Source organism: Copadichromis virginalis, linkage group LG2 (genome assembly GCF_057382275.1).
Source record: "Copadichromis virginalis isolate Kocher_CV1m ecotype Utaka linkage group LG2, C_Virginalis_male_GT1.1, whole genome shotgun sequence".
NCBI classification, from domain to species: domain Eukaryota; kingdom Metazoa; phylum Chordata; class Actinopteri; order Cichliformes; family Cichlidae; genus Copadichromis; species Copadichromis virginalis.
The window spans coordinates 11,073,808-11,101,294 of record NC_140619.1 but is presented as its reverse complement, the minus strand read 5'-3'; the positions used below and the strand labels follow the sequence as shown (position 1 = coordinate 11,101,294).

The 27,487-nt window shown below is 42.6% G+C and overlaps 1 protein-coding gene and 1 long non-coding RNA gene across 2 annotated transcripts in view; one reads left to right on the top strand and one right to left on the bottom strand.

The window, feature by feature from the left end:
* Positions 1–27,487, bottom strand: part of mgat4b (alpha-1,3-mannosyl-glycoprotein 4-beta-N-acetylglucosaminyltransferase B) — a 118,315-nt gene that overhangs the window by 21,618 nt on the left and 69,210 nt on the right. Inside the window, exons 5-8 of the mRNA XM_085471192.1 lie at positions 24,287–24,333; positions 23,174–23,287; positions 15,564–15,639; positions 11,979–12,093 (exon numbers count right to left, since the gene is read on the bottom strand). Coding sequence (XP_085327318.1) covers positions 11,979–12,093; positions 15,564–15,639; positions 23,174–23,287; positions 24,287–24,333 — 352 coding nt within the window. The remainder of the gene's footprint in view (positions 1–11,978; positions 12,094–15,563; positions 15,640–23,173; positions 23,288–24,286; positions 24,334–27,487) is intronic.
* On the top strand, positions 6,522–9,096 carry LOC146717031 (uncharacterized). Its single transcript, XR_014922640.1, has 3 exons — positions 6,522–6,625; positions 8,186–8,346; positions 8,448–9,096. It is a non-coding gene; the product is annotated as an uncharacterized LOC146717031 (long non-coding RNA).

The window sequence follows — 27,487 nt, the reverse complement described above, 5'->3', positions numbered from 1 at the left end:
TCCATTTTGTTTTTCACTCATTTTGCTAATAGTGTGGGGACTCATGCCGGAAAACTTAATACTGTCACGGTCCTGGGTCGGGTCGACCCAGTATTTTGAGTTTCTTATGTTTTGGTTTATTTTGCATTATGGATTAGTTATTCTCTGGTGATACTGTTTTGATTACAATTATATTCTGATTCTTTAGTTATCTGATGATGATGTTGATGATGATTATTTCTGGTTTAGGTTTTGTTATCTTGCCCTTATGTTTGGTTTAGGTTGCCTGTGCTTAGTCTTCTCTGCCCGTATGTCCCTCTGTTTGTCCATGACATCATTATGCCTGTTTACGAGTCTGTCTCTGTCTGGCGTGTGCTTCCTGTTTTATTTTGTAGGTCTGTGCCCTTTGTCAGTGCGTTCAGCTTTGTGCTCTCCCTGTCTCGTCAGTGTAATCAACGTCAGCCGTGTCTCCCAGCTGTTTCCTCTTTGCTCCGTTCACCTCTTGTATTTAGTGTCTGTGTCTTCCCCTACTCGGTGTCGCATCGTTAACGTCTGTTCACCCTCACTTGCTGCGTGTTTAGGATTTCCAGTCCTCCTGCATCTCTTTTTAGAGTTTTGTTTGCTTTTGTGAGTTTTATTTTATCTTGATGTTCTGCTCCAGCAATAAAGCTGCATTTTCTGTTTAAACCTCGTGTCCTGAGAATCCTGCATTTTGGGTCCACCACTCCTGCCTGCCTGCCACACAGCCGACCATGACAAATACCAACAAATTCAATTTGTTCTGTTAGTTGGTTTACTAATAAACAGATTTCACAGTGTTTCAAGTAACAGACATTTTGAATCTATGAAAACATTCTAGGCTCTTTCTTAAATAGAACAATCTAGCTCTTTTTGTTACTAGGAGAATGTTACAAGGTTCTTTTTTGAGAACATTCTAGGCTCTTTTTTTTTTTTTTTTTAGATCTATGAGAACATTCTAGCTCTTTCTTGAATCTATCAGAACAGTCTTATTTTCTTGATCTATAAGAATATTCCAGACTAATTTTTTGTAGCTGTGGGAACCTTCCATCAATATTTTACAATTTTGCATTTTGCACTAAAGGGCTGCATAATGAAATCAAAATATAATTGAAATGACCTGAATGTGAACACTCTTCCAGTGGTCTTCAGAAATGCAAGTCACCAAGTGCTTTACAAAGGCAAAAAACAGGCTGACATACAGAGACTCCTTCATTTATTTGAGAGATGCGTTGGGTTGTGTATTGCTGTAGGTAGTATTTTGTGTGTTAAAGTTGGAGTGGTCATAACAAAGAAGTATTTCCACAACTACGAAATGAAACTTTTGAAAGCAACTTAAGTAAAAAGTGCAACTCCTCCTTTCCCCGAATTCTTTATGACTTGGGTCAACGCAAAGCTAATACGAACCACAGAGACCCCGTAAACACATTAAACACATGAGAAACATGGAAATTATTTGGGGTTTTTAAGGTTTGAATGGTTCTTTTTCCAGGGTGGAGTGATTGCACAGCATTCATCATCAATGACTTAAAAAAAAAAAAAACGAATTTCTTTTGTATTTTCTCAAATCATTAAACATGCTGCTGTATAATCCTTCCACCCTGGAAAAAGAGCCATTCCAAGAGCTCACTAAAAGCCCAAATTAAAACGATATTCATGCTGTTGATGAGTGGATGCAAAATGCTGACCACAACTCTAAATGTGACATACCAGTTAAAATAAAAACTGGAATCATTGCTTATTTGCTGTTCCTTTTGGTTACTTTTTGGTATCTGGTGGACTAGTTGCTGCCTACAGACGAATAGCTGTGCTATTCAAAATTAAAGCAGCCTCACTCTCTCTGCCTGATGATTGCTGATTGGTTTATTTTCAATAATTATCTTGTTAGTTTCTGTTCAGCTGCTCCTGAAATCTGAAGGCATGTTAGAATAGTGCAGCAGGGCTGCTTATCCTTCAGATTTATCAAATTTTTACTTCACCTCGCTGCGTGAGGGGAGCTGGAGCTTTATGCCACTGCCACTGTCCAGTTCATCCAGCTGCCTGAAATAACTTCTCGTCACTCAGCTCTTCAGTCTGCTTGTTTCTGTTGTTTTCTCTGCAGAGTCAGGCCGAGCTAAAGGAAACCTTCTCCACAAATGAAAGGTCAGAAAGTGAGCCGCACAGTCTCCACAGACTGAAACAATGACGAGGGCGAATTAAAAGGCCAGCAGAGAGCTCTGCCATGCTCCTGCCCCTTCTACTCCGCCCTGATACATTTGGACAGTTGAACCTCTGGAGGGTCGGATGTTTGACGAGGCATCGGAAAAAAAACTGCCCCCTGCAGATGTGAACGAGGCTGAAGAGAGGCTAAACTTAGCAAATGCAAAACCCAAATTCAAACAGTTGAATTAGAGAGCAGCCCCGCAGCGCCACAGCTCTCCCTCCGTCTGATTTAATTCAGTGAGTCAGCTTCACCCTGATGAATTTATTAAAGCAGCCGCTGCTCACAGGCGACTCAGGGTCAGGGAGGATTCGTAAGGTCGCAGCCGAGGACCAGAGGGAGGCCCTGAGGTACGAAGAGGAGCAGGAGGAGGAGGAGGTCTGTGATGCTCAGACAGTCAGAGATGAGCACAAACATCCAGGTGTGAAATCAACATCATCCACCTCAGAGATGAGACTCATGCTGTTCTCCATCACACACGCCTCCCTCTGCATTCACCTCCATCCCTCTTTCTACTTCTGTAGCCCTCGCTATCATTTCTCCATCAAATCAAATTTCGAACAAGCCAGCAGGAGCAGGAGGCGAAACGCTGCCAAAATCCGTTAAAGACAGGTGAACCCTGTAACCGATTCATTCAGAAAACAAACAGACTGCTGCAGGAAATGTTAGAAACACCAGCTCCAAATCCTCCCTCCTCCCATCACCGCCGACTGCTTCTGCCTCTCATTCCGCTTCATTTCTTCTTCTGCTTTGATTTATTCTGGAGCATCTCAACACACAGCGGCATGCTGTTAAAACACCGACATCAATCTCAAGATTTCCAAACAAATCTAACACCAAACTATTTCCTGTTTTGTTTTTTCTAAACACTGGCAGATAGTAGCCTCAGCTCTCAGTGCTGGATGTTGCTGGTTAGTGACTGCAGTGCCTCTAACGTCCACTAGAGGAAGCAGCAGCATGAGCAAATCCCCATAGAAATAAACAGGCTAATTTCATGTGAAGTTTACAGTAATGATAGCTTGGTTTGGTGTAATGGTTACTGGCATTTATTCAGATTTGTGACAGAATTTAAGTCGTCCTGAAGCGGCAGAGCAGCCCAGACCATCACACTACCACCACCATGTCTGACTGTCGCCGTCATCTTTCTATGAAATGCTGTTAGTTTGATGCAGATGTAACGGGACTCAAACCTTCCAGGTCTCATCAGTCTCGTCAGTCCACAGAATATCTTCCCAGAAGTCTCGGCGATCATCCAGATGTTTTTGGCAGATGTGAAACGAGCCTTCGTGATCTTCTTGCTCAGCAGTGATTTTTTTCCTTGGACTCTCCCATGGAGGCCATTTTTGTCTCTTTCTCATGGTGGAGTCATGACCTCTGACCTTATCTGAGCTGAGTGAGGCCTGCAGTGCTTCAGTGTTGTTCTGGGTTCTTCTCTGACCTCCTGGATGAGTCGAGCGCTCTTGGAATAGTTGGAATAAGACCGGCTGCTCCTGGGGAGCTTCATCGCGTTCCAGGTTTTCTCCATGTGTGGATAATGTCTCTCGCTGTAGATCACTGGAAACCCAAAGCATTAGAAATGGCTCTGTAACCCTTTCCAGACTGATAGATGTCAGAGACTTTGTTTCTCAGCTGTTTCTTTAGAGTGTGGCATGATGTGCTGCTTTTTGAGATCTCTTAGTCTGCTTTACTTTGTCACACAGTTTCTACTTAAGCGATTTTGTGATCCAGCAGTGATCTGGCCTGGGAACGGCAGTGAAACTGTGTTTAATCACAGTTAATTCATACTTTAGCAAGGTGTTACTTTGGATATTCTTTTTTACCTTTATAGAAGAAATAATCATTTCAATTTTTTAAATTTATTTTATCTTTGAACCCTAAAAGAGCTCATCACATCGGCCGTAACTAATCAGACGATAATTGTTTTTGCGGATATGAGGAAAGAATTTAAGCAAAGCAAGTATGACGAAAACTGTAAAACCTGTCCGGAGATCCAATTGTTGAGCACATGATTAAAATCTGTTATAACGTGAGAAAATATTTCAAAGAAACGGTCCGTCTTGGTGTTCCTGTGGCAGATGCTACATGAAAAGTTTGGGCTTCTAAAAGCTTTAAAATATTCAAAATCCTCCAAACTCTGATGATGTCTTTTTAAGACCTGAGGCATAAATTAAATTTGAATAGAAACTTTTTTTACTTTCACAGCCAAGAAGTTTAGTGAGCGCATTGTGTTGATGTGCTTTTACCGAACGCCCACAGACACCTGCCGAAATAATGAAAGCACATCATATCAGCTTATTCTCTGTTATTCATACATTATAAATAAATACATAAATAAATAAATAACAATTTCAAACTAAATGTAGTGGCACACGGAGCCAAAAATCATGCAGACACTTCTGAACCACATCGTGTTTTAATTTTAAATAATTATTGCACTTGTTTGGTTTAATGTGTTAATCACCTTCATTATTTCCATTATTATCAGAGGCTGATGCGAGCGTGTCCCTGAGCTGGATGCTCTTCATCACCTTCTGTTGCCCAACACAGTTTTTCCTCTTTAAAGAGAACAAAGGCCGTGTGATGAAGGCACAGAGCGACTCTCACCCCTTCATCAACTTCACTGTCACACGACCCACAAAGCAACAGTTTCATCAGCCTCCCGCAGCAGCAGGATTACATCTGAGGATTTCGCTTAATGATGTCCCCGTGCAGCGCAGACACACAGCGACGTGAGTGTACCCTCACCTACAGCACGCTCCACTCTTAAATAACAGCGTTAAAGAGATTTTCATCAGAAAACTTTGACGCTCCTGTTGAGCCAAGAACATAAATCCGTTTGGATTGTTTCCTGCGTCCCTCTGGGTTTCATAACACACATAATGATAATTGATTGTTTTCTGCTCTGCAGTTAGCACAATCAATAATTCACAAGTAAAAATGTTTAATTTCTTTTGATGGAGAAGCTGCGCCTGAAGCGGAGACGAGGCGGCGTTCCGATGACTGCAGAGCGTCTCCGTGGAGATGGATCTGTCTGGATAAATACTGACGTTCCTCCAGAGATCCTGCGAAGCAATTTAGTCCCGAGGCTTTGTATTAAAATGGGGGACAGTAAGAGCGAGAGGATTTAACACATCAAAACAATACGGCTCACTTTGAAGGCTTCAGCAAAGCCTGCCAGCTTTTTGTACCGAGCTGTATCGCGCTTCCTGAGAAACGTTCAGACTCGCCGACACGTGTACAAATCCACTTTCACTGCGCATCAGCATTTCTTAACCGGACTCATGAAGGAATCTGTCAATGTTTCAAGCTTAATGTGGAGAGGACCCAAAAGCAGAACTCTTCCTCTTCTTCTTCTTTCAGCTGCTCCTTTCAGGTTTCACCACAGTGGATGATCTGTCTCCACCTCCTCCTATCCCAGCATCCTCCTCTTTCACACATCCTCCTTCATTGCATCCATGAATCTTCTCTGAGGTCTTCCTCTTTTCTTCCTGCCAGGCAGCTCCAGTATATCCACTCTTCCTGAGCTGTCCCTCTTATGGACACATTTCTAATCCTGTCCATCCTGCTCACTCCCAGTGAGCATGTTAACATCTCCAGCCCAGCCTCCATCATCTCCAAAACATCCATCAGAGCAGGTCTCATTACCATCTTGTAAACCTGCCCTTTCACTCTTGCTGATAACCTTCTGTCACATGAAGTAAAAACAGAACCAAACGCTGCACAGCATCATAAATACTCGGGGTCAATAGAAGAACAATGATGCAACAATGAGGATGCAGCTGCAAAATGCGAGATGGGAATAAAAGTTTTGTGCAGCTGTGTGATGTTGCTGATATTTTTTATTAGATACCTAAGTCAAAAGAAAGAATCTGACATAGAGCCAGCTGTGGTCAACAAGCAGTTTCTGTAAAGTCACATTCAGCAATACCCAAACACTTCACGTGGAGCTGTTCATGAACATAATGTCTTCCTCTCCACTGAGAATGAAGACGTCTGCATCCGAACCAGAAAAAAAGGACTGCAGCAGAAACAGAAACATCAGGAGAAATTTTTTATGCTGGTCCCTGTACATAGACGTAATGTAGGAAAAATTTACCCACAGTGTCTGTAATTAAGTCCTCAGTCACACAGTCCTCAGAGACCATGTGGTAACTGCCTGACAACTATCAGCTATTAAGGAAAAAATTGTCTTCCCTGAACTGTTGTGAGTGTTTGCTGGGAGCTGCTACGAAATCAGTCACGCAGGCCTGAAGATGGGCCCGTGACCCGTGGTAACCTGTGGTTGCTAGGGAAAAATGAGCATTCTCCAACTCGTTGATGAGTGGCTGCTACAGGTTGTTGTCATGGACTCTGAGAAACTGGTTGCAAAGTGGTTTGGAGTGTGTTTGTATGGAAGACACTGACAACGACAACAACAGTCACCTCAAGGTAGGGCTGTGCGATATGACAAAAATCTCATATCCCGATATAAGACATTTATCGTCCTGACAACGATATAAATCACAAAAATGTAATATTTTCTGTAAATTCTGTGAATCTCGGGCAGCTCGACTTGCGTTTAGTTTTTCCAGCTGGGCGTCCTTTTCCTGGATTCGAGTGTTTTAACTGATGTATGAAACGATACATTTTTAGACTTAAGTTGTAACGGCCACTATTTTCTCTTAAAGTTTGAGTCTAAAGGTTTATTTTTTAGCACCTGACGGCTCGTTTTTTGCTTCTCATCCGTAAACTCTCTGCATACTCTTTCATGTGATTCAGTTTATTTTGAAAAGTCTCAACAGGATCTTGACCTTTATTGTGAAAGGTTTACGTGGAAAACAAACAAGCGGACAGCGGAGCCGCGCGATGGTTTTACCGTTTTATCGTTGCTAACAAAAACATGTAAAAACAGGCACTTGTCCGCCCATAGTGTGGTTATATTAAATATAAGAGAAAGAGAGAACTTTAATTAATATAGCCACTACAGTGACCATCAAAACGATGAAAAATATTGCTGTAAACAGTTTATTTTATGACACCACGAAACAAACGATAGCATAATAGGAAACGATAGACGTTTTTATATTGTCATCCGATATACATCGTTATATGAACAGCCCTGCCTCAAGGTGCTTTATACTGTAAGATAAAGCCCATATAATAATACAGAGAAGACCCCAACAATGACATAAACCCCTATGAGCAAGCACTTGGTGACAGTGGTAAGGAAAACTCCCTTTTCAGTGAGTCAGGAAAGGTGGCCATCTGCAAACATTCACCAGATACTCGCTGGGCTTCGGTGAAACATGTGATGCCTGAAAAGGCAACCCTTTGTCTTCAATGTAAAAATTATGCTTTTACTTTGAAGGTTTCACTACCGCTCAACGTGTTTTCAGACAAGCTGGTCTTCCCTGTGGGAATCTACTAATGACCAAAGTAATCAAAAGGATGTTTTCAGTGTAGCACACTCTGTGCGACCAGTTTCACCCGGCAACCACTTGCCAACCAGTTGAGGACTGGTTTCATTTTTCTGGGTCACTGTCCGCAGCATCTGCCTGACACTGGCATCCTCACGACGCTTTGCTTTGTAATGTTTTTGACTGGTCAAACATGCGTTTGTCACCATCTTGCTCAGGATTTAGAACTGTAATATTCAATTTAACATTATAACTGTCACAGATACTGTCCACATGGGGTGAGCATGTTGTTTATTCCTATTTTAATGTGCAGCATTTGAAAACACCCGACTCAGAAAACCTGGTAAAAATTCAGTGAGTTATGATGATTTTGGATCTGGATAAAGATAATTATGGATCGACCTTCTACCTCAGTCCACCTCAGCTGTATTTTTATGTATTTATGTTGGTTTGGAAAGACTGAGCTTGGGTTTGATTTTCTTGAAATTAATTTATGTGTCAGGTCTTTTGATATAAATCTCCATGGAAGTCCTTATTTCTAGGTGTTTTTTCTTTGTGTTAATTGTTTTTAATAATATAAATTTACTTTCAGGTTTTCCGTGCTCTTTGAGCTGCGAGGGCCGTGGGAATTTATCACATTAAATCACACATGGATTATTCTCAGCAGCTGTTTCAGTCCTGATCAACCATCAGTCGAAGCAAATTAACGGCGGCTCTGGTTAGGAAGGAGAGTTTACTTTTTGGGCACTGAAGGTCTGAACTTTCAGCACAAATACACGATTAGTAGGTAGCAGCTTCAGGATTTAATTACAGAGCGTGTTAACGTGACGAAACCTCTGATCTTGCGATTTCAGGTTCTGTTACATCGGCTTATCTGTCAGCGCTGGAAACAGTTCTGAGGATAAATCCTGACTCTGGTTCCAGGCGAATAACGCCGGTGTTCCATGTGCCGCCGACAGCTGATTGGATCCAGGAAGAATTCATTGATTAGACCTGACAGAATAATTAGAAGGCAGATCAGATGCAGGCTGATGCCTCAATTAATCTGCTGGATTTAATTCATGAGTCAGATGGAAACTTCACATCCTGTCAGAGGCAGCGAACCTCACTGCTTCCATCATCGCCTCAGTCGTGAAGCTTAGAAGGTGTGGAAATGTCCGGCCTCCATTGTCTGGCCACTCAATCCCTGAAATGTGCTCTCTGGCAACTTTTGTTCTTATATATGTGTGAATATGTATGAATCAGTATTAATTACACTGGTCTGCAAAAACCAAAGCTAAATATTTATTGTTTATTGCTGGAAACTTCAGACTGGCTCTTTATCGGTTTACACAGATATGACTTAAGCTTCCACGTCATGGTTTTGAGCTACAGATCATTGATGTTTACACTGACTGGAATTTTAACTTTTCCTGCCAAAATAATTTAAAATGTTTGCTCTGAAAAGAAATCAGGAGAGACTTAAAGCAAATCTCTGTAAATTCAGACAAAAATAAAACGAGGTCAGCGTGGCCGAAAGCGTTGCTCACATCCGTGTCTCTTTTCAAAACCCAACAGTAGCCACTCTTCAAGCTCAGATTCAGTTTTCCCTGATATCAGTTTTCCATCACTTTTATATCTTGATAAAGTCTTTCTCCACAATGTCATCGCACGATGACACGGCACGATGTCATCGCTCTTCGCTGACATCATCCCGATCTGGTGGGAAAAAGTTGAGATGAGACTGCAAAAAATATGCAGTGATATTCTGGCATTCATGTTCTCAGCAAGCTCAGCAGGACAACCGGCACGAGCGTTTCCCGTTACCGCGGACTCAGCTGGATTCAGCTGTCGTGTCCTGGGTCGTATTTGTGAGCTTTGCATCTTTCTGGCCTGTTCTTTAGTGTATTTAGTCTGTTCCTAGTTCCTGGTTGCTTTAGAGCAGGGGTCCCCAATCCCAGTCCACGAGGGCTGGTGTCCTGCATGTTTTAGATGTGTCCTTGATCCATCACAGCTGATTTAAATGGATAAATTACCTTCTCAACATGTCTTGAAGTTTTCCAGAGGCCTGGTAATGACTAATCATGTGATTCAGGTGTGTTGACCCAGGGTGAGATCTAAAACCTGCAGGGACACCGGCCCCGGGGACCAGAGTGTCAGACTTGTTTTACTTTGTGGGCCGGCCACATGCTGCCCACTTTGAGCTTAAATGGGCCAGATGAGTCAAAGTCGTTCTCTCAATCTAAAAACGTTTAATTACACATTTAATCCCTGAGGTAACTAATCAACTGTAGCAGAAATCTGTTACTTCTTTACTTTGGTGGTGTCTGAATGGCGATGGAAATGCCAGTATAGTATGAGACGCTGTAACAATCTAATCCCTCCTTCACTTTTTCCACAGTTGTCCAGTCGGCCGAATTAAGACTCTTTGATGGGCTGATTCTGGCCACCGAGCCGACTGTTTGACACTCAGTGCTTCATCCTACTGTGTCATTCCTCCAGTATTAAGTCCATTCATGTGTTTTCCCAATTTGGTTATCATTCTTCCTGCTTTATTTTGAAAGTCAGTTGTTCCTTGTACTCTGCTTTCACTTGTCCTCCCCTGTGTCTTTTTCTTTGATTTAGTTCAGCTGAGTTTTGTTCTCTCAGCTGTTTCCACTTCCTCTTGCTTATGTTTATATAGTCGCCGTCTCCTCTTGTCCGTCATCAGAGCGTCTGTTCTTCATGCCCCAGAGTTTTCCAGCCAGCTGTTTTGATCATGGTGATGTCACATGCTGCTGTGCTGAACTGCAGAACCGTCGCTGTGCTTTCCTCCATTTAAAAAGCTGAGAAAAGTTTAACTTTTAAAATGCAAGCGCTGTTCAAATCAAACTCAAATCATGATATTCTCATCCTCTCAGGGGTGGATGTCCTGAGAGAATGAGCTAGTTCTTGTTCTTGGGTACAGGAATAAAATTTAGCAGTCAGCTAGTCTGGATCACGCTAATGGCTAATTAAACCTAAATATGATGACGTGTAAGCAAAGACACCCCCACAACATCAGGCCTGTAACACCTACGTGTGAATCTGGCCTGAGAGAGAAGCGAAAGAGGATTTTGCAACTGAAGCAAACCTGGCTGACGACAGAGAAACAGAAGGCACGGCTTTTTATTTAGAGTGACACGGCTTATGGAAAAAAACGGAGGTTTGGGCAGCGAGGTGGTGAATGCATTTCCCTCGAGACTATGACTCAAAACAAAGAAAAGGACTGGCATCAGAGCTGAAACAGAAAAATGGCAAAAGAAAAAGAAGGACGAAGGCGGAGGACGAGGAGAGCCCGGCATGTCAGCCCAGGATGAGAAACTACGATTATTGAAAATAAAAAGCATCCATCAGTGCTAATTACAACTTATAAGTTTAAAATATTAAAGAAACGAGAGTAAGTGGAAGGCTGAGAGCCTTTTTAAAGATGTAATGCATTTGCATTTATGGTTTTTTTCTAATCTTACTGACCACTCAAAGCACTTTAGCCTACAATCACATTTTAACCATAGACTCATGCAGCACTTTGTTCTACATCACTGATTAACGCAGCACTCATGTCTGTCGACTGTTTATGGGGACAGGCAGACCTGAACTAGCCTGCGATGTCTCAGCGCTCCAATGTACAGACATCATGTCACAAACGGAAAACTGACTAAAACAAGAAGCACATTAACCAGTGAAAGCAGAGGATTAGACACTACTTCATCAGTGCTCTATTGCTGATTTTTATGCTACTTATAAATCTTTATGAACAGTTCCTTTGATAATGTCTCTGACTGGAGTAGGCAGCACAGAGCAACCTCCACCAACCACTCCCCAATCGGTTGGAGAACAGACCTTTTTCCCTAGTAGGTAAGTGTCATTTATTTATACAGCACATGTAAAAGTCAAAGTGCTTTGCGATAAAAATAAAAACCTTGGGGGTCATGAAAAATTTATGTATTTACATAAAGTAACGCAACGATAACCTGATCCAGATAACAGCCAGGGTACATCGCTCTAGTGGTTCCCCTGTGTCTGCCAACCAGTCGCTGAGCCTGTGTGACTGAAGCCTGGCAGAGCGAGAGGATCACCACCCATCAGCTCTGACTGAGGTCGTACGTTTTATCAAGCCAGCTAACTCACAGAAAGCTTGGCTGTCGAAGGCGTTTGGCAGCGACACACTTTGTGCGCTGTGCTGACCGTGCGTTTGTAACTGCACGCTGTGTTTCAGGTGTTTGTTCACCTGTTTGCTGTCCCTTCAGAAGCTAAAGGAGACAACACCGGGAAGTTCTCAGAGATGACCATTGAATGAACAACAGACCCTCCTCTCTGCTCCTCTGCCATCTGGGGAGGGGGGGGTGTCTCCTCCACCCTTGATGGAGCCGAGCGCTGTGACTCACCGATGAAGCCGAGCTGAGAGAACTCCAGGATCATCCAGTCCTCCGACGGCTGCTGCAGCGCAAAGTTCTTCATGGTGGTGAAGAAGTTTGGGCGAGCGACTATATCGTCCTCTAACTGCAACAGAGAGAGAGAGATAGAGAGAAAGACACAGTTTAGTTTCCTCCTTTAACTGTTTGTGTGTGTGTGTGTGCCCTCCAAAACAAAAAACAAAAGCCTGCTTAACGTTAACACGCACGAAATGCCAAAATGAAAAACCGCCTCAATGAACTCCTCAGATGAAGATCAAAATAAATGTGCTGAATGTGAAGAAGCAAGAGGGGAACAGAGGGAGAGGTGAGGTGGAAGCAAGAGGCAGATCATTTAAAACCCTCCAATCAGACATTTTCACAAGAAGTCTGGATCTTGCTTTTTTATTACTTATAACACAGATAAACATCCATAAACCTGTTCAGGACATCACGGAGCACAGAGCCAGAGGAACTCTCTGGAGGTTTGTAGCATTAAAAGTCAGTCACAGTTCAAAGATGCAAACATAAACCGGTAAAAGACAAACGGTGGCTCCAAAAACCATCAGACTGTGAGAAAAATGTCAATAAAAACTCAAGAGTTTTTATTGTTATTAAGAAATCGATGCACATGCAAACTTTAACAGGGTTTCCGCCTCTCGCCTCGTCTCAGCGACGGAATCAGTAAGACTTCAGCAGAGAAGCCAGACTCAACATTTCTGCTCCTGATCTCAAACCAGCAGAAGACGCTCCACAAACGCCAGCCTCCTGACACACGTCTTCCCGTTTCGTCCCCGGGGGAGTCGACAGAGTAATTACCTCCTCCACCCCCTCGCCTCACCGCTGCTCCGTGCAGACAGCGAAAACTCTGCAAAGTTCAGAGAGAATTTAAGTGTCAAAACAGCGTGTCGGCTCCGTGTTCCTGTCAGAAAGCTTCGTGTGGGAGCAGCCGAAGCTCCGCCGCCCCCGGCTGAGATGATGTCGGCGAGACTGCTCCATCACAGGAAAGTAGCCAGAAAAATAACCGGGCTCAGCTCCGGCAGGCAGACCAGCGTTCAAGTCTGCGGCTCACAACAGCCCAGCGCACAGAGCGCCACATCCATCTGTAGAGCTTCCTGCTCGCCATTCTGTCCGAAAATGCTGGAAAATGCAGATTTTATTTGCTTGTCACAAACACCTCCCGCCGGCCTCGACCTCTGACATCACCTGTCTTCAGGTATTCTGCTGCGTCTTTGAGGAAAATGTCATCTTTCATCATTTCAGTGGAATTTATTCGTCTTTGTGATGGTTTCACATCTATTGGTCGTCACTTTCTGTATTTTCGTTCAGTTGCTCTTTGGTTGACATTCGAACGCCGAAGTAGGCTGGTTTTATAATTCAGCCACATTCAGGAACAATCAGGCTTTGAATAAACAACATTTCAACAGCATTTCACAGACGTCACCTTTAAGCAGTAAAAAGTGTGCATTTTTCTTTAGTTTTTACACCGATTATTTTAAACTAACACTCAAAACACTCAATAAATTCACCACGATCACAAGCAAGCCTCGTCAGGTGAGGATGAGGAGGGCAGGAAGTGAGAAGTGACCAAGAGAATATGATCCACATTCAAAATAAAAGCCCTGAGAGCCGAAAAGTCAAACAGAGCTTCTGAAAGTGTGATCTGATGCTCTGAACAGAACAAAAGATCAAAACAGAAGAAGCCGTGAAGAAGAAGAACAGAAGCCAGAAAGAGGAAAAATAAGTAAAGAGGAGAAGGAAGAAGAAGAAGAATCCAGGGAGGAACCATTATGAATAAGAAATGAAAGAGAAGAACAAAAAGAAGGGAGAAGAAGAAGGACAAGGAGATTAAAGGGCCGGGAAATGTAGGATAGTTTGGTGTGCTTTTAAAGGCTGCACTTCTCCTCTGCTGCTCCGCATCAGCAGCTTTATCATCAACGAGCTCAGATAATTAAAGGTTAGCGAGCGTAACGAAGCGGACGGCAGAGCCAAAGACATGAAGCCTGCGCTTTTAGGTTTCATTTAATTTTTATTAGCATGAGAGAAAATATCAGAAGCAGGACGTGACACGGGACGCTTTTAATTCATGAGCTGGTGAGACGCACCTGAATGCAACACCGGCTTCAGTGTGAAGCCGGTCGGGTCAGGCTGTTTAATTTCATATATGTTTATGAGGTGTTTTTAAGACCTCTGGAGGACGCCGGGTTGTCTGCAGGTCGCGAGGAAGCAGGTGAGCTAAAGATCACTTCCTCTCATTTCCTGTTTATTCAGATAAACGCCTTTCTGTCCCACATGTCGAGGAGGAGGATGAGGGACGAGTCCTTCTTCTTTTCATCTTTAAAGGGAACAAAGACTCTGTGACAGCGCCACAGTGACGCGTCCATTAGTCTACCCACAATGCAACAGTTTCATCATCATCTTCAGACACCAGCAGGATTACATCACAGAGACCTTTTATCTTAAAACTTCATCGCATTCAGAGCAATGTGTTTCAAAAGGGTACGAAGGAACACAAATGACCAAGATGAGGCACAAAACAATCCCACAGCGATACAACTGGACTAAAAAATGAGACCTGAAATGACCCAAATACACAAAAACAAACAAAATGTGACAAAAAAAAGGACAAAGACGATAAACCTGAGGAACACGTGTCCAAAAATCACCACCAAGTGAAACGACAGCCTGACCCAAATGTGACCAGACGACGAAAAATGAACTAAAACAGACAAAAAGATGCAACCTGAAATGACCACAGACTCTTCTTCCAGCTGCTCCCTTTAGGGGGGGGGCCATAGCGGGTCATCTGCATCTCCTCCCATCCCAGCATCCCCCTCTGCATGTCCTCCTTCACTGCATCCATGAATCTCCTCTGAGCTTTTCCTCTTTTTCTCCTTTCTCCAGTTGACCCATCCTCCCTCCTCTGCACATGTGCAAACAATCTCAACCTCTCTGACTCTGAGCTGTCCCTGTGATGGACACGTTTCTGTTCCCCTCCACGATGCTCACTCCCTGTGAAAATGTGACCTCGGCCTCCGTCTCCAAACCAGACATCACAGCCACAGACGCCAAATCAACCAAAATCTAACGAAAAATTAAACCTAAAGACCAAAATACGGAGTAAAGAGTGAAAATATGCAAAATGATTAGAGTTGTGAAAAAGCAAAAAGGAGATCAAAGTCCTCCCAGGAGCTCTGCAAACACACGAGGACGTGTCATCTGAATTTACACTTACATGATCCTGATCATTTCTGAGCACGCCCCCTTCTCCTTAATCCTGCTTTTCCAAAAGCAGACTAGTTTTAAAGGAAAGATCCAGCAGTGAGCATAATTTTTATTCACCACACAGCAATGAATCATTTACCAGAAAATCCACCGATAAACACGCAGCGTTCACTCTGACGTGAAGCGGAATGAACAATTTATCTCAACTGTCAGCTTCATTCATTTATCTTTGGCCCCACCCCCAGGATTTTGGCACAAACACATGAAACGACCGAAATGCTTAAAAATAACCACAGACAGAGAGAAAGACCAGCGGCTGCTCGCCGAGCTTCTTCTTCTTCTGTTTCTCTTTACCTGGACGTAGTAGGTTCCTTTAGACTGAGCGTACATCATCAAGAAGCAGTAGTCCAGGTTCTGCTTCGTCCTCCACCTGAAGAAGAGGGGGAGGAGTTAATGTGTTAATGCAAGTATACCTGCACCTCTTCTTCTGAGACACACACACACAGTTACTGCACATGCACACACGCCATTGTGACATCATCCATTGGTTAATGGGTTGCTATGGAGCTGTTGCTATGCTGGTGTTTTAAAGTTGGATGTTACGGTCGAAACGAGTGTAAGCGACTTGTAGCTCCGCCCTAAATCACACTCTGCTGTTTCATCCTTTCTCCCCTAAAATCAGCGACTGAGACCAAAAGGAAGACTGACCAGAGGAGTCGCCCCCTGCTGGACATTAGAAAGACTGCACATCCCCTGTCCACATGTACCACGCCTCCCCTCAGAGAGTAAAGCAGGACATCTCCATCGCTGAGCAGAGGTGGAGGGTTACACACACAGATCAGTCTGTTTCTGTTTGAGACTGCTCACAGCCTTGTGGATGTTCTCGAGTAACCACATGTTTTTCAAGTGTATTCTTTGGGCTCTTCTACGGATACAAGCGCCATTTACTTTCACTGTAGTTAAGGAAAGTCAGTTTGGCAAAGCTAAGCAAGTCAAACACGACTGTGTTGGATAAACAACGCTGCAGCCCAGAGGCAAAATATGTAGATGTGATTTTGGAGTGAACCTCTCCTTCTCAAGTACGTGTGGTCTTATAAGTGGCAAAGACAAGGCAGCGTGTATTTGTTTCTTCATGAAAGTCAATTATCCAACGAGAACCACAAAGGTCCACAAAACAACCACAAATGCACAAAAAAGCTACAAAATAGAGAAAAATAAGACAAAGAGGCAAAAACAATGAAAGAATGAAAATAAATGAATGAATGACCAGAGGGGGGGAACTGTTCCCTTAATCGTGGAGCTGATCTCATCGTCTGTTCACCTGTAAAATGCCTGTTTGTGGAATAAAAAACACTGAATGTTTGTGTGTTTACGCTGCTCACACACACTAAACAGGTAACAACTGTCTCTGACACACACAGAGGAAGCACATCCAGCAGGATCAAGGTTGTAGCTCTGCAGGTTTCCATCGACGCCTTCGGCCCGCAAGGTGGGAAAGAGAGCGCGCCGCCAGTTTCAGGCGCTCGCAGAAACAGAACAAAGCAATCAGCGGTGAACTGAATCGGTGTTTTCACAGACGAGGTTTGCTAAACACACAGCTCGATATTTACAGAGCGAGCGCTCAGCTGTTTGAGGTGTCAGAGCTCAGAGGGTTCCTGCTGCTGCATGCGAGTTTACCGCCGTCTGTTTAATGCTCGATAAGTTCTCAGGAAAAAAGAGAAATCGATAATGAATTCTTTATTTTAACAGGGAAGTCACTAAAATCTGATTCATAACTTATACACTGGTAACGGTTTATAGGTTGACACTTCATCAGAACAGGGCGGAGTGATCAGTCTGCATCCACAGACCGTGTGACCATCACACAGATACAGACACCTGCTAATCAGAGCTCAGTGATGATGTCATTAAAAATGCTCCAACAGTAACAACTTACTAGTTACTGTTACGTCTCTCTAATCACCTTTTTCTGAGCCTCAAAGACAAAGGTTAGAAATCAAACCAAAGGACTTGTTTTCTTCTTCTTCTAACTTCTCCCTTTAGGGGTCGCCACAGTAGATCATCCCAGCATGCTCCTCTGTCACGCCAACCCTTTGCATGTCCTGTTTCACCACATCCACAAATCTTCTCTGAGCTCTTCCTTCTGCCTCGCAGCTCCATCTTTAACACCATCCCTCCTCTGCACACATGCAAACTTCCATCCTGAGCTGTCCCTCCCAACAAAACTCTCCAGCTCGGCCTTCTGTCCTTTTGGCAGTGCCGCCGTCTCCAAACATGGATTACTATTCAGATTTGGATATTTTAACATGTTGTTTTCGTTCTTTCAGTGATATAGTTTGATGCTTGAGGGTAAAACAGAAGTGAGGTTTTATGTTAGTGCGTTTAACTTTTTTGTGTCATTAAACATATAAAAGCAGAAGGATGGTGCAAACAAACGAGGTCAGATTTGTCCAGAAGCATAAAAGCTCCTCATGTGTCCATCCACACTGACCAGTGGAGGTCTGCAGCTTTGTGCAGTGAGCAGGAGCACATGATCATAGTGCCAGAAAAACATCCCACACATCTCAGGGTCAAAATAAAATAAAAAAAGCATTAAAAGATGCAATTTGTTGAAGGGGTTTGTGCAGCATGTGATAAACACATGAGGTGCCACTCCTTCAGTTAAGAAAACCCATCCACGCCTCCATTTTCTCTTTATTGCGCCATAAAAAAACGATCCACGCTCATCTCCTCACGTGGCACTTTAAAGGCTTATTTTTACTGTTGGGAGTCAATAGACTTTTTATAATCCCACCGAGGTCTAAGAAACAATCCCGGGAAAAAGAGGCTTTTATAGCAAAACAGTAAAGTTAACACAGAGGCTTTCTTGTCTCGCACTCCCTCGCGGCGATCGGCGAGGCGATTTAAGGCGACAGGGAGAGTCAGCTGGTTCTACACGCAAAGACTCGAGTGTTTCCAGATAAAACAGAAACGATTCTCTGGCAGCTTCTTTCACAAAAACAGCAGCAGCGTGACCAAAGAGGCATCACTGCACTTTCACAGTGCTTCCACGCTGCGTTCAGTCAAAAAGGCCAAACACACAGCTTCTGAGCAGAGACGTCATTCATGCTTAACATCCTTTAAAGGTCAAACCGTAGAAGCTCACGTCACTGAGATTATTCTAAAACAAACACGACAGACAAATTAAAAACTAAAAAAACAAACTTAATGACGCCTTATTGCAGCTATAATCACTTATGATCACATATTTACAGCTAAGCGTTAATCATGTTTACTCTTTACTATAAATTCTCCTGTGAGAATGTAACAATATTACAGCTCAGGTTATTATATTATTATTGTTATCAGTTTACACACTAGGGGCCAGCAGTCTCAGAGCTCCAACAAGCTTCAACAAGTTCTTATGTGAGTAAGAAAAACTGAAGTTTGTGCTGTGTTCTTGAATCAGCATCATGACCATGTCAACTCCTCTAAAGCAGGGATGGAGAACTCCAGGCCTCGAGGGCCGGAGTCCTGCAGGTTTTAGATGTGTCCTTGATCCAACACAGCTGATTTAAATGGCTAAATTACCTCAGCATGTCCTCAAGTTCTCCAGAGGCCTGGAAATGAACTACTCATTTGATTCAGGTGTGTTGACCCAGAGTGAGATCTAAAACCTGCAGGACACCGGCCCTCGAGGCCTGGAGTTCCCCACTGCTGCTCTAAAGGACTTCCTTAAACCTGACCTGTGGTCATGTTTATTTATGTATTTGAACTTTATTGGTAACTGCTGCATTTCAACACAAAGATCTGGACTTTCTCTTCCTTACACTTTCCAAACAGAAGTGTGCAGTCATGCACGATGCCAGACTCGTGCTGAGCAGCTGTGGTGTTCATGGTCAGAGTGATGTCACAACATCTGCTTGAATTGAAGGAGACGATACAGATACTCTGCCAGTCAGCCACGATAGCTCATGTAACATCGTCTCATATCTTGTTGAATTCAATTGTTTAAATCCACAAACACGAGCAGCACAGCTCAGCTGGTCAAAGCCTGATCACAAAGAAAATGGAGCTCATAGTTGAAACGATTGTCACTGATTTATAAGCGATTCCTTTTCCCACGCGGCACCGCTAATACCAACCTTAAGGTTCCCATAACTGCTGAATCCTTGTTAACTCTTCTTCACTTTTACTTGAGTAAAGAAGTTAAATCAGTGCTTTAACTTTAACTGGAGCATTTTTAACACATTTATTGCTGCTTCGACTTAAGTGATCATCGTGAGTGTTTTTGCCACCTCTGCTGTGATTTTTGTTCCTTCTCGTTCTGCATCCTCGTTTATAATCGTGGATGTTTGAGAAGTTCAGAAGTAAAAACACAACTTCCAGGTGTTCTTTTTTTCACGAAGCAAGAGAAACAACAGCATTTATCCGCTGCTTTCTATTAATAAAAGGTTTCTTATCGAATGCATGAATGATTGTCCTTCATTTGAAGAACATAAGTGGACAAGACAATGCAGTTTTTGTTTCCTTCTTCATGAAAGTCAATCATCCCATGACAAGCACAAAGTGTCAGGAGTGGTGACGTGAAGAAGACCCGAATGCAGGACAATGAGGCAGCTGACATGAAGATAAACACATTTTTATGACCAAAGAAAAACACCCAACAACCAGGATACTGAATACAAGTCCACAAATACACACAAGGAGCTAAACTGGGGAACGAAACAAAGATGGACAAAACAGAAGGGAAGGAAAACTGAGAAAGACTGTGGAGACTAATGACAGTAAAATTAAAGAAAATTATATCATAGACTAGAAGTCATCTTAAGAACAACAATAACGTTACCAGAGTCACAACTTCAACTATTAAAACAGCAGAAAAATCCAAAAGGAAACTAAACGCCAACATTATAAACCCACAGTCCAAAACTCAAAAGATATACAAAGGGCGAAAAAACAAGTTTTAATAGCATCAAAAGCCCACAAAAAACTAAAGCAGTGATAAAGAGAAACAAAATCACTACAAAGACACACAGAAAGACCAAAAAATACACAAAATATCCACAAAAACAAACAACAACAAAGAACCATGAAAGAAGCACAGAAGACATGGAAACAACATAAAACAACCATGAAAGCACCACAAAAACAGACCCATCAGCTTCATACTGTACAAAGTATTTTCACTGTTGCATTGATTGGATGTAATCAGAGTTTTTCTGAATTAAAACAGGCCTCTTAACCTTAAAAGCTCCTGTGTGCGTCTAAATGGAACCATAAATATGATCAAATAAAGGTACCTTTATTGTGAGCGCACAGGTGGAGTGTTCTGGGAGATGAACTGAATGAACAGCGGTTAGCTCGCGAGGGTGGCCGCCTGACTCGCGTCACCATCTTCCTCTCACACCGAGAGCATCGGGCCTTCGGCGGGAACCAAATTACGGCGGCTATATGCTCGCATGCAAACTGCGTTAAAAAGGAAGAGTCAGCGCAGACGTGTTCGTCTTTTGCTCGCTCAGACTCTGAAGTGTTTAAGGAGCAGACAAGTTCTGCATATTAAAGTCCATTTTCTCCGAATCATTAAGTTTTCAGACTGATGTAGTCCCTTCCTGACAGCCGTTCGTCTCACTTAAACTCTGAAGAGCGTGGACACAAATCCATCACAGCTGATGTATTAGCTTCTGTTTGCAGGAACGTTTCACTTTGCGAACTAATTGCTCCCATGATGCTTTAGGGTAGAGGCTGGGCTGATGTGGTAAATCTGTACACTTCTCTAGTGGTGCACAGGTGAACAAACTAATTTCAAACACCTAAAACCAAGAACTCAAACCACACAAAACAGGTTTTCGTAGCTAAAGCTAACAAAATGTAAACCTATCCTTGTGATTTGCAATATGTTAAGTTAAGTTTTTGGTACCTAAACTTAACCAGTGACTGAAAGAAAAAAATTAATTTGCAAAAAACAAAACTAGATGCAAAACATGAAGGCCCAAATCTGGATGCTAGCCATGCAGGAGGATGCCCAGAAAGGAAACAACAGGTGGCATGAAGACGACCAGTGGTGTAATATAACATAGTCTAACTTTACTAAAGCACAGTTTAAATGTACTTGTAGTATTTATTACTTTTCATTCTACTAGTATAAGTCACTGTCCTAATATAGATAAACCTTCCCAGCAGACGTTTAGTACCTAAAATCATCACCAGCTGACATATACATTACTGAAGCCGTAGTTCTGATTATAGATTATATGAATATGAATTTAACTTAAGAGTTTTGTAATATTTGTTTCACATATTTGGTCTTTAACTCGCGCCACCACCACAGAACTCTTATTTCATCTCGTCGTTACTGAATCTAAAAACCTGTTTTTGTGTTTGTGTGTTTGGATTTCAGGTGTTGTGACTGCATGTTTGATGAAAATGACAGCAGTCTATCTCTCTGAGCTCCAACAGCTGGCAAACTAAATCAACTCGTTCCTGTTGTTTGAAGAACAAGTGCATCACTCAGCCCAGGTCTCAGCTCTTCTCATCAGTTAAGACTTGCAGCCCAGGTTCTGTCTGACAGATTTTCCTTCTGCATCGCATCTCTGAAAGCGGATATTTTCTAGGAAAGAACTGAAGATGATGTCTGCAGACAGAACGAAATCACAAAATCAGAAGATCTCCTGGTCTCTCTCTGAGATGAGTCCCAAAAGGGAAGAAGAACGCTGTTTCTTCGTCTTCCTCTGCAGAGATGTTACAGTCAGCTACCCGTCGCCGCCGTTTTCACACCAACTCGCTCCAGAGCGTGTGTCACAGAGAAAACGACTCCACAAGCTTCAGATTTCAGTTTCTTCAGAGGCGGTGAATGAAAATAGCTCATCAGCACACAGACAGTGAAGAAGAGGATGAGGTGTTTCTTTTTTTCCTTCTCCCTTCCAATCATCTTTTCTACCTCCCTCCCTATCCAGTGTTACCACAGGAACGGGGCCAAGGGGCGGAGCAGCAGTTCATTAAATAAAACGATGTCACTTCGAGCTGTGTGTGTGTTTCCTTTTAAGATGGCTCTCTCAAGGAGACAGGAAGGCGAGAGGACCAACTTAAGTGTGTGTGTGTGTTCAGTATGTGTGTGTGTGTCTGGTTAGGTTGCTCAGAGACTCATGAATTAGCCACGACAGGCTGACAGATGCCTGGGGAGATGTTAAACACATGCACACACAGACACAGACACACACACACACACACACACACACTGACTGACATGCATGCATAAATACAAATGATTAGAGACACCCACCAGTACCAGCTTTCTCTCATTGCTGGAGCTCATAAATCACATACAAACGCACACCTGATTGGACTGTAAAGTTGACTATGTGGACTTGCACACCTATCTTTGTGGGGACCCTTGTGTGAGGACATTGCTGAGATCCGAGGACAGAGTTTTTTAGAGGCAGGATCTCTACAGTCTTTGGTAAATGAGAATTCTCCAAACTGATTTCTATTCAGGATTTACTGAGTGTTGTATCCATTTATATAACATGCCTCTATTAATGAAATCCAGAAACAGCGTTATTTATATGACCTGATCCAGATGCTCTAAATATGTCTGGTTTTCAAGAGTCCACATCTACTTAAAGAAAGTTGTGGAACACGTGCACACACACACACACTCGTTTTCATATCTTAGTGAGGACATCTATTTGAAACAATGCTTTCCCTAGTCGCTTACCCTAACCCTAACCATAAAAAATTAATGCCTAACCCTAACCCTTACCCTAAACCTAACCATAACCTATTTGAAACCCTGACACTAAAACCACATTCTGAGCCTCAAAAATGGCTTCAAACTCGTGTGGACGGGCATTTTGTTCCCTTAAGGGCTGTTGGTCCCCACAAGTATTGTAGCATGCCAATTTTCTGTCCTCACAAAGATGTCTAAACATGTACAAAGATATATACACACACACACACACACACACACACACACGTTTGCTGACCTGACTCTCTCCTTTGGGTCTCCGAAGGACTCTCGGAGTCGGGAGAAGTCGGGGTAGAAGTGGACCGACGGAGAGATGACCTCCAACAGACCCGACTGAATCTCTGCTGGAAAACTGAGAAACAAACGATCAATGTTCACACCAAACCATGAGCTCCCTCTATGACAGGAGTAGGCAACTCCAGGCCTCAAGAGTCAGCGTCCTGCAAGTTTTACATGTGCCCTTGATCCAACACGGCTGATTGAAATTGCTAAACTACCTCCTCAACATGTCTTGGAGTTCTCCAGAGTCCTGGTAATGAACTAATCATTTGACCCAGGGTGATATCTAAAACCTGCAGGACACCAGCACTTGAGGCCTGGAGTTGCCCGCCCCTGCTCACAAGCTAAGGACAGAAGAATAAAACAAACATGCACATACATAAAGCTGTTCGGTGTTCACATTCACAACTCTACACAGAAACCAAGATTCCCTGAAGTCAGCTATTGGGCCAAGCCTGACACAAATAGGTTCGTATGGGATATAAATTCATGTTGCTCTGTGTTCACTAGGCCAAGCTAACATGACATGGTCAGCAGTTTGGAGGTGCTCCACAAATACAAAGTCAACACATTCCAATATGTTTGTTTGTTTGCAGTTTTTGACTTAATAATGCAGTCAAGCTTGTTGACACGACTGATTGTGGGCTGTGTGCGCTATAATTTACTGTCATGAGGCAACAACTCATTCACACACGACAAAGATTTATTTATACAAACTGTAACTTGTCCACCGTGAACAGTGACTTGATCCCACAATACAATAAGTTCACATATTTGAATTTCAATATATAAATATTCATGATGATATGTAGTGTTTCACTAATAAACACTAATCCAGAAGATTAATATTAATCAGCATATCAATCTGTTATATTTTATTTTCAGAAAATTAGGAAAGCGGCGTTTAAATCCAGCCTGATGTCGTCTTATACATGCAGGAATAGTTCCAGTCCCAGTCTACTTAACAGTGGTATTGTTATCTCAGCTGAAAATGTCCATAAAAGGGACGACACACACACACACTCATGTTGGCTGCAGTAGTAACAACATCCTGTCATGCAGGTTGACTTACAGGCGCTTCAGGTTGTCTGCTACACTGCTGGCGTACTGTTGGTCAGCCTGAAAACACAGAAAAGCAGTTTAAGTCTTGATGTGAAACTCACAGCTTCGAAGCATCAGATGACTCATCAAGAGTGATGAAGTCAAGAATTCATCCATATAAGCTGCACTACACGCTCAAGTTACTTTAAGGTAAAGACTTTATGAATTTAGAGAGAAACCCAAACAGAGAAGCACTTCTGGGGTAAGAAGGATCTGAGAGGAGCAGCCATCTGCCAGGACCGATTTGGGGTGAAGAGAAAAAGGAGAGAGAAAGGAACAAAATACACACTATTTATTGATGTGCATCAGTGGCATATAAACACTTGGATGGTGGAAGGAGGAAGTTAAAAGTGCTCATACATCATAGGCAGGCTCCAGCAGCCTGAGCTTATAGCAATTTAAATAAGATCCAGTCCTAACTGTAAACTGTTGTGAAAATCAAGGTTTGAGCCCTTAAATCCCAACTGGGGGGTGTGATAGCTGAAGGCTCTGCCTCCCATTCTACCTTCACAAACTCTAGAAACCACAAGTGAGCCTGCAGCCTGAGAGGGAAGTGCTCTTTCAAGACAATAAGAGAAACAGTGGGGCATGATTATTCAGGTTTTTGTACATTAAAAGAAATATTTTCCTTTAAGAAAGATTTCATATCCAAGTGCTGTTCATTCTCTTCACTGCCCTATAATAAGGGCATAAAAGCTCAGTTCCATGCACTGCTGCAAGTGTCTCTCTCTCCCAGTCATTAATGCAGAATGGGTCCAAACAGTAAAGGTTACCATTTAATGAAACCATGGAGAGTAAAAACACAGCATCACTTCGAAATAGTTAGTCAGTTATTTCATAATGAGGCGCACCATGAAATTAATTTAATAGCTTAATTGTTGATGTATTTGCATGTTTAAAGTGAGGTAATTTACACTAAAAGAGCTCAATTTAAAGAAGTAGACAGCAAATTGAGAAAACTATAAACAGCAGGAGTCATAATAAGTCTAGTGTTTGGTGTCTCTGCAGTTTCGTGTGATTTTGTAGTCTAGTTATCGCTCTGTGGTCTTCAGGCCTGTCTCTTCGTGGCTGTTTAACATCTGTTTACAGCAACTGCTCACATGTGTGAAGTAACTGTGCATCACTGTACAGCTGTTTTATGTTGTTTAGCATTTCTCTGCAGCCACTGTGTTAACAGGCGGCACCGAAACACTTTTCCTGTCTTGCAGAATCATGCTCATGCCCAAGTATCTCCGACACGCAGTGTTCAAGTTCTCACTTTTTCTTGTTGTGCACAATAACACACAAATGCACACACTAAGTGTGCATTTGAATGTTCACAAATACACACGGGAGGCTGAGGTCATCTCAATATTTTAGTTTTTTCCTAAAACACACACACACACACACACACGCACACACACACACACACTTGTTCAAGCTCAAACATCAACAAGTTAAGAAATCGGTAACATCAGAGCTCGGCCCAATCAGGGCACAGATGGACTCCCTGTGGGACCCAATCATCTGGCTCTGAAGGTCACAGCACGGTCACATGTATTTCCAGCGCGCTTTTCCGAGAGTTTGTGGTTTGTTTTGGCATCCTGGAGGTGCCAGCTGGGTGGAGCTTACCGCAGAGCTCAGTGTTAACGAGAAGCAGACGCCATTAGAGCCTCTCGCTGATGAAACAAACACTAAAAGTATGACACATATTTTTATAGGACCATATTTTATTAGAAAATGAAAGGGAAAACTTCTCCACTATAAGAGAGGCAGGAAGGGCTTGTTAAATCGATGTCACTGACATGGAGCCCACAAAGTCTGAAATAAAAACTGGCCTGATTAGAGAACGAGACTCAGGTGGACAGTCACAGGAAACCACGACAGAGAGCTGATCTTTAAAGGTGAACAGAAAACAACCACAGCATACTAATACTACAGGAATCTGAACAATTAGCAAGAAGTACGACACAAGGAAACTGTACTTATCACAAGAAACCCTAACCAAAGGATCCATAACTCATAAGAAAAGATTAATAATAAAGAAATCAAAACAGGAAATCCAAACTCAGCCTAACAACAATCCAAAAAAGAGGAGTAGAAACCAGGAATCCCAAAGTGACTCAAAACCCTGGGACCACAATCAAGAGACCATGACATAATTATGCAATTTTCCAAATTTTGTTGGTATAAATGTTCTGGTTTACAGCCGACTGCTGTGTCTTTTCCATGTTTATCATAGTGGCCTAGGAGCCTAGTCATGACACCATTAACTGTTATCGTACATTAAATTGTAGTCACTTTAAATGGTAAAGAAAACACCACAGACTCTGATCTCTGACGCTGAAGCTAGAGGATCTTTTCATCTCTTCTCAGCCGTCTCTCTTGTATTACCTTTCAGCCCTATTCTGAGTCAGGTGACAGAGGAGATGATTGCAGACCTGTTCGTGTGAAATAAAGGATGTGTGGTGGATCTGTCGGGGGCCGGGACACCAGGTTGGGCTGTGTCACATGCTCCTCTGCATTTTGAATGGAACATGCTTTGGTCATGCAATATTCATGTTACACTTCTTTAAAAGCTTTAAGTACTTTCGTTCCTTGTTCGTCTGCATAAACAAACCCTGCTGAGACGCCATGTGATGAGTTTATCCGAAACCCAAAACCCCGAACCTGAACAAAAGTTAAATTAAAGCCAAGTTTTTAATTTTAATTTCAGCCTGAATCCAGCAAGTAAAGCTGAAATCTGTGACTATGAGATAAAAACAAAAACATTGAGAGGATTTTAAATATTATATCAGCCTGGAGGAAAAACAAACACAAGCATCCAACTGAAAAACAGATAGAAATTAAATTGCAGAACAGAAAGTAAAGGAAAAATAGCAAGATGGAAACAGCAGAGCAGAGAAATGTAGCTGGCTCTGAAACTGATCTGAGTTTATAAACCAGGGAGTCTTCAGCGGCAGCTTATAAACTCTCCAGTCAGTCTACTGCAGTAGATGCTTGCACAACTTTGAGCTTTAGTCTCGGTACAGTGTCCTCTACCAACTCAAAGCTAGAGGTGTTTTTGTCCCAAAGAAATTTACATGCCAAACACTTTGCCTCTGGGGCTCTATTCTGCTTCCAGTATTAACTATTGTTAGCTTAAAAGTAGACGACAGCTGTATGCAAAAATGATAAAATATATTTTTCCCAG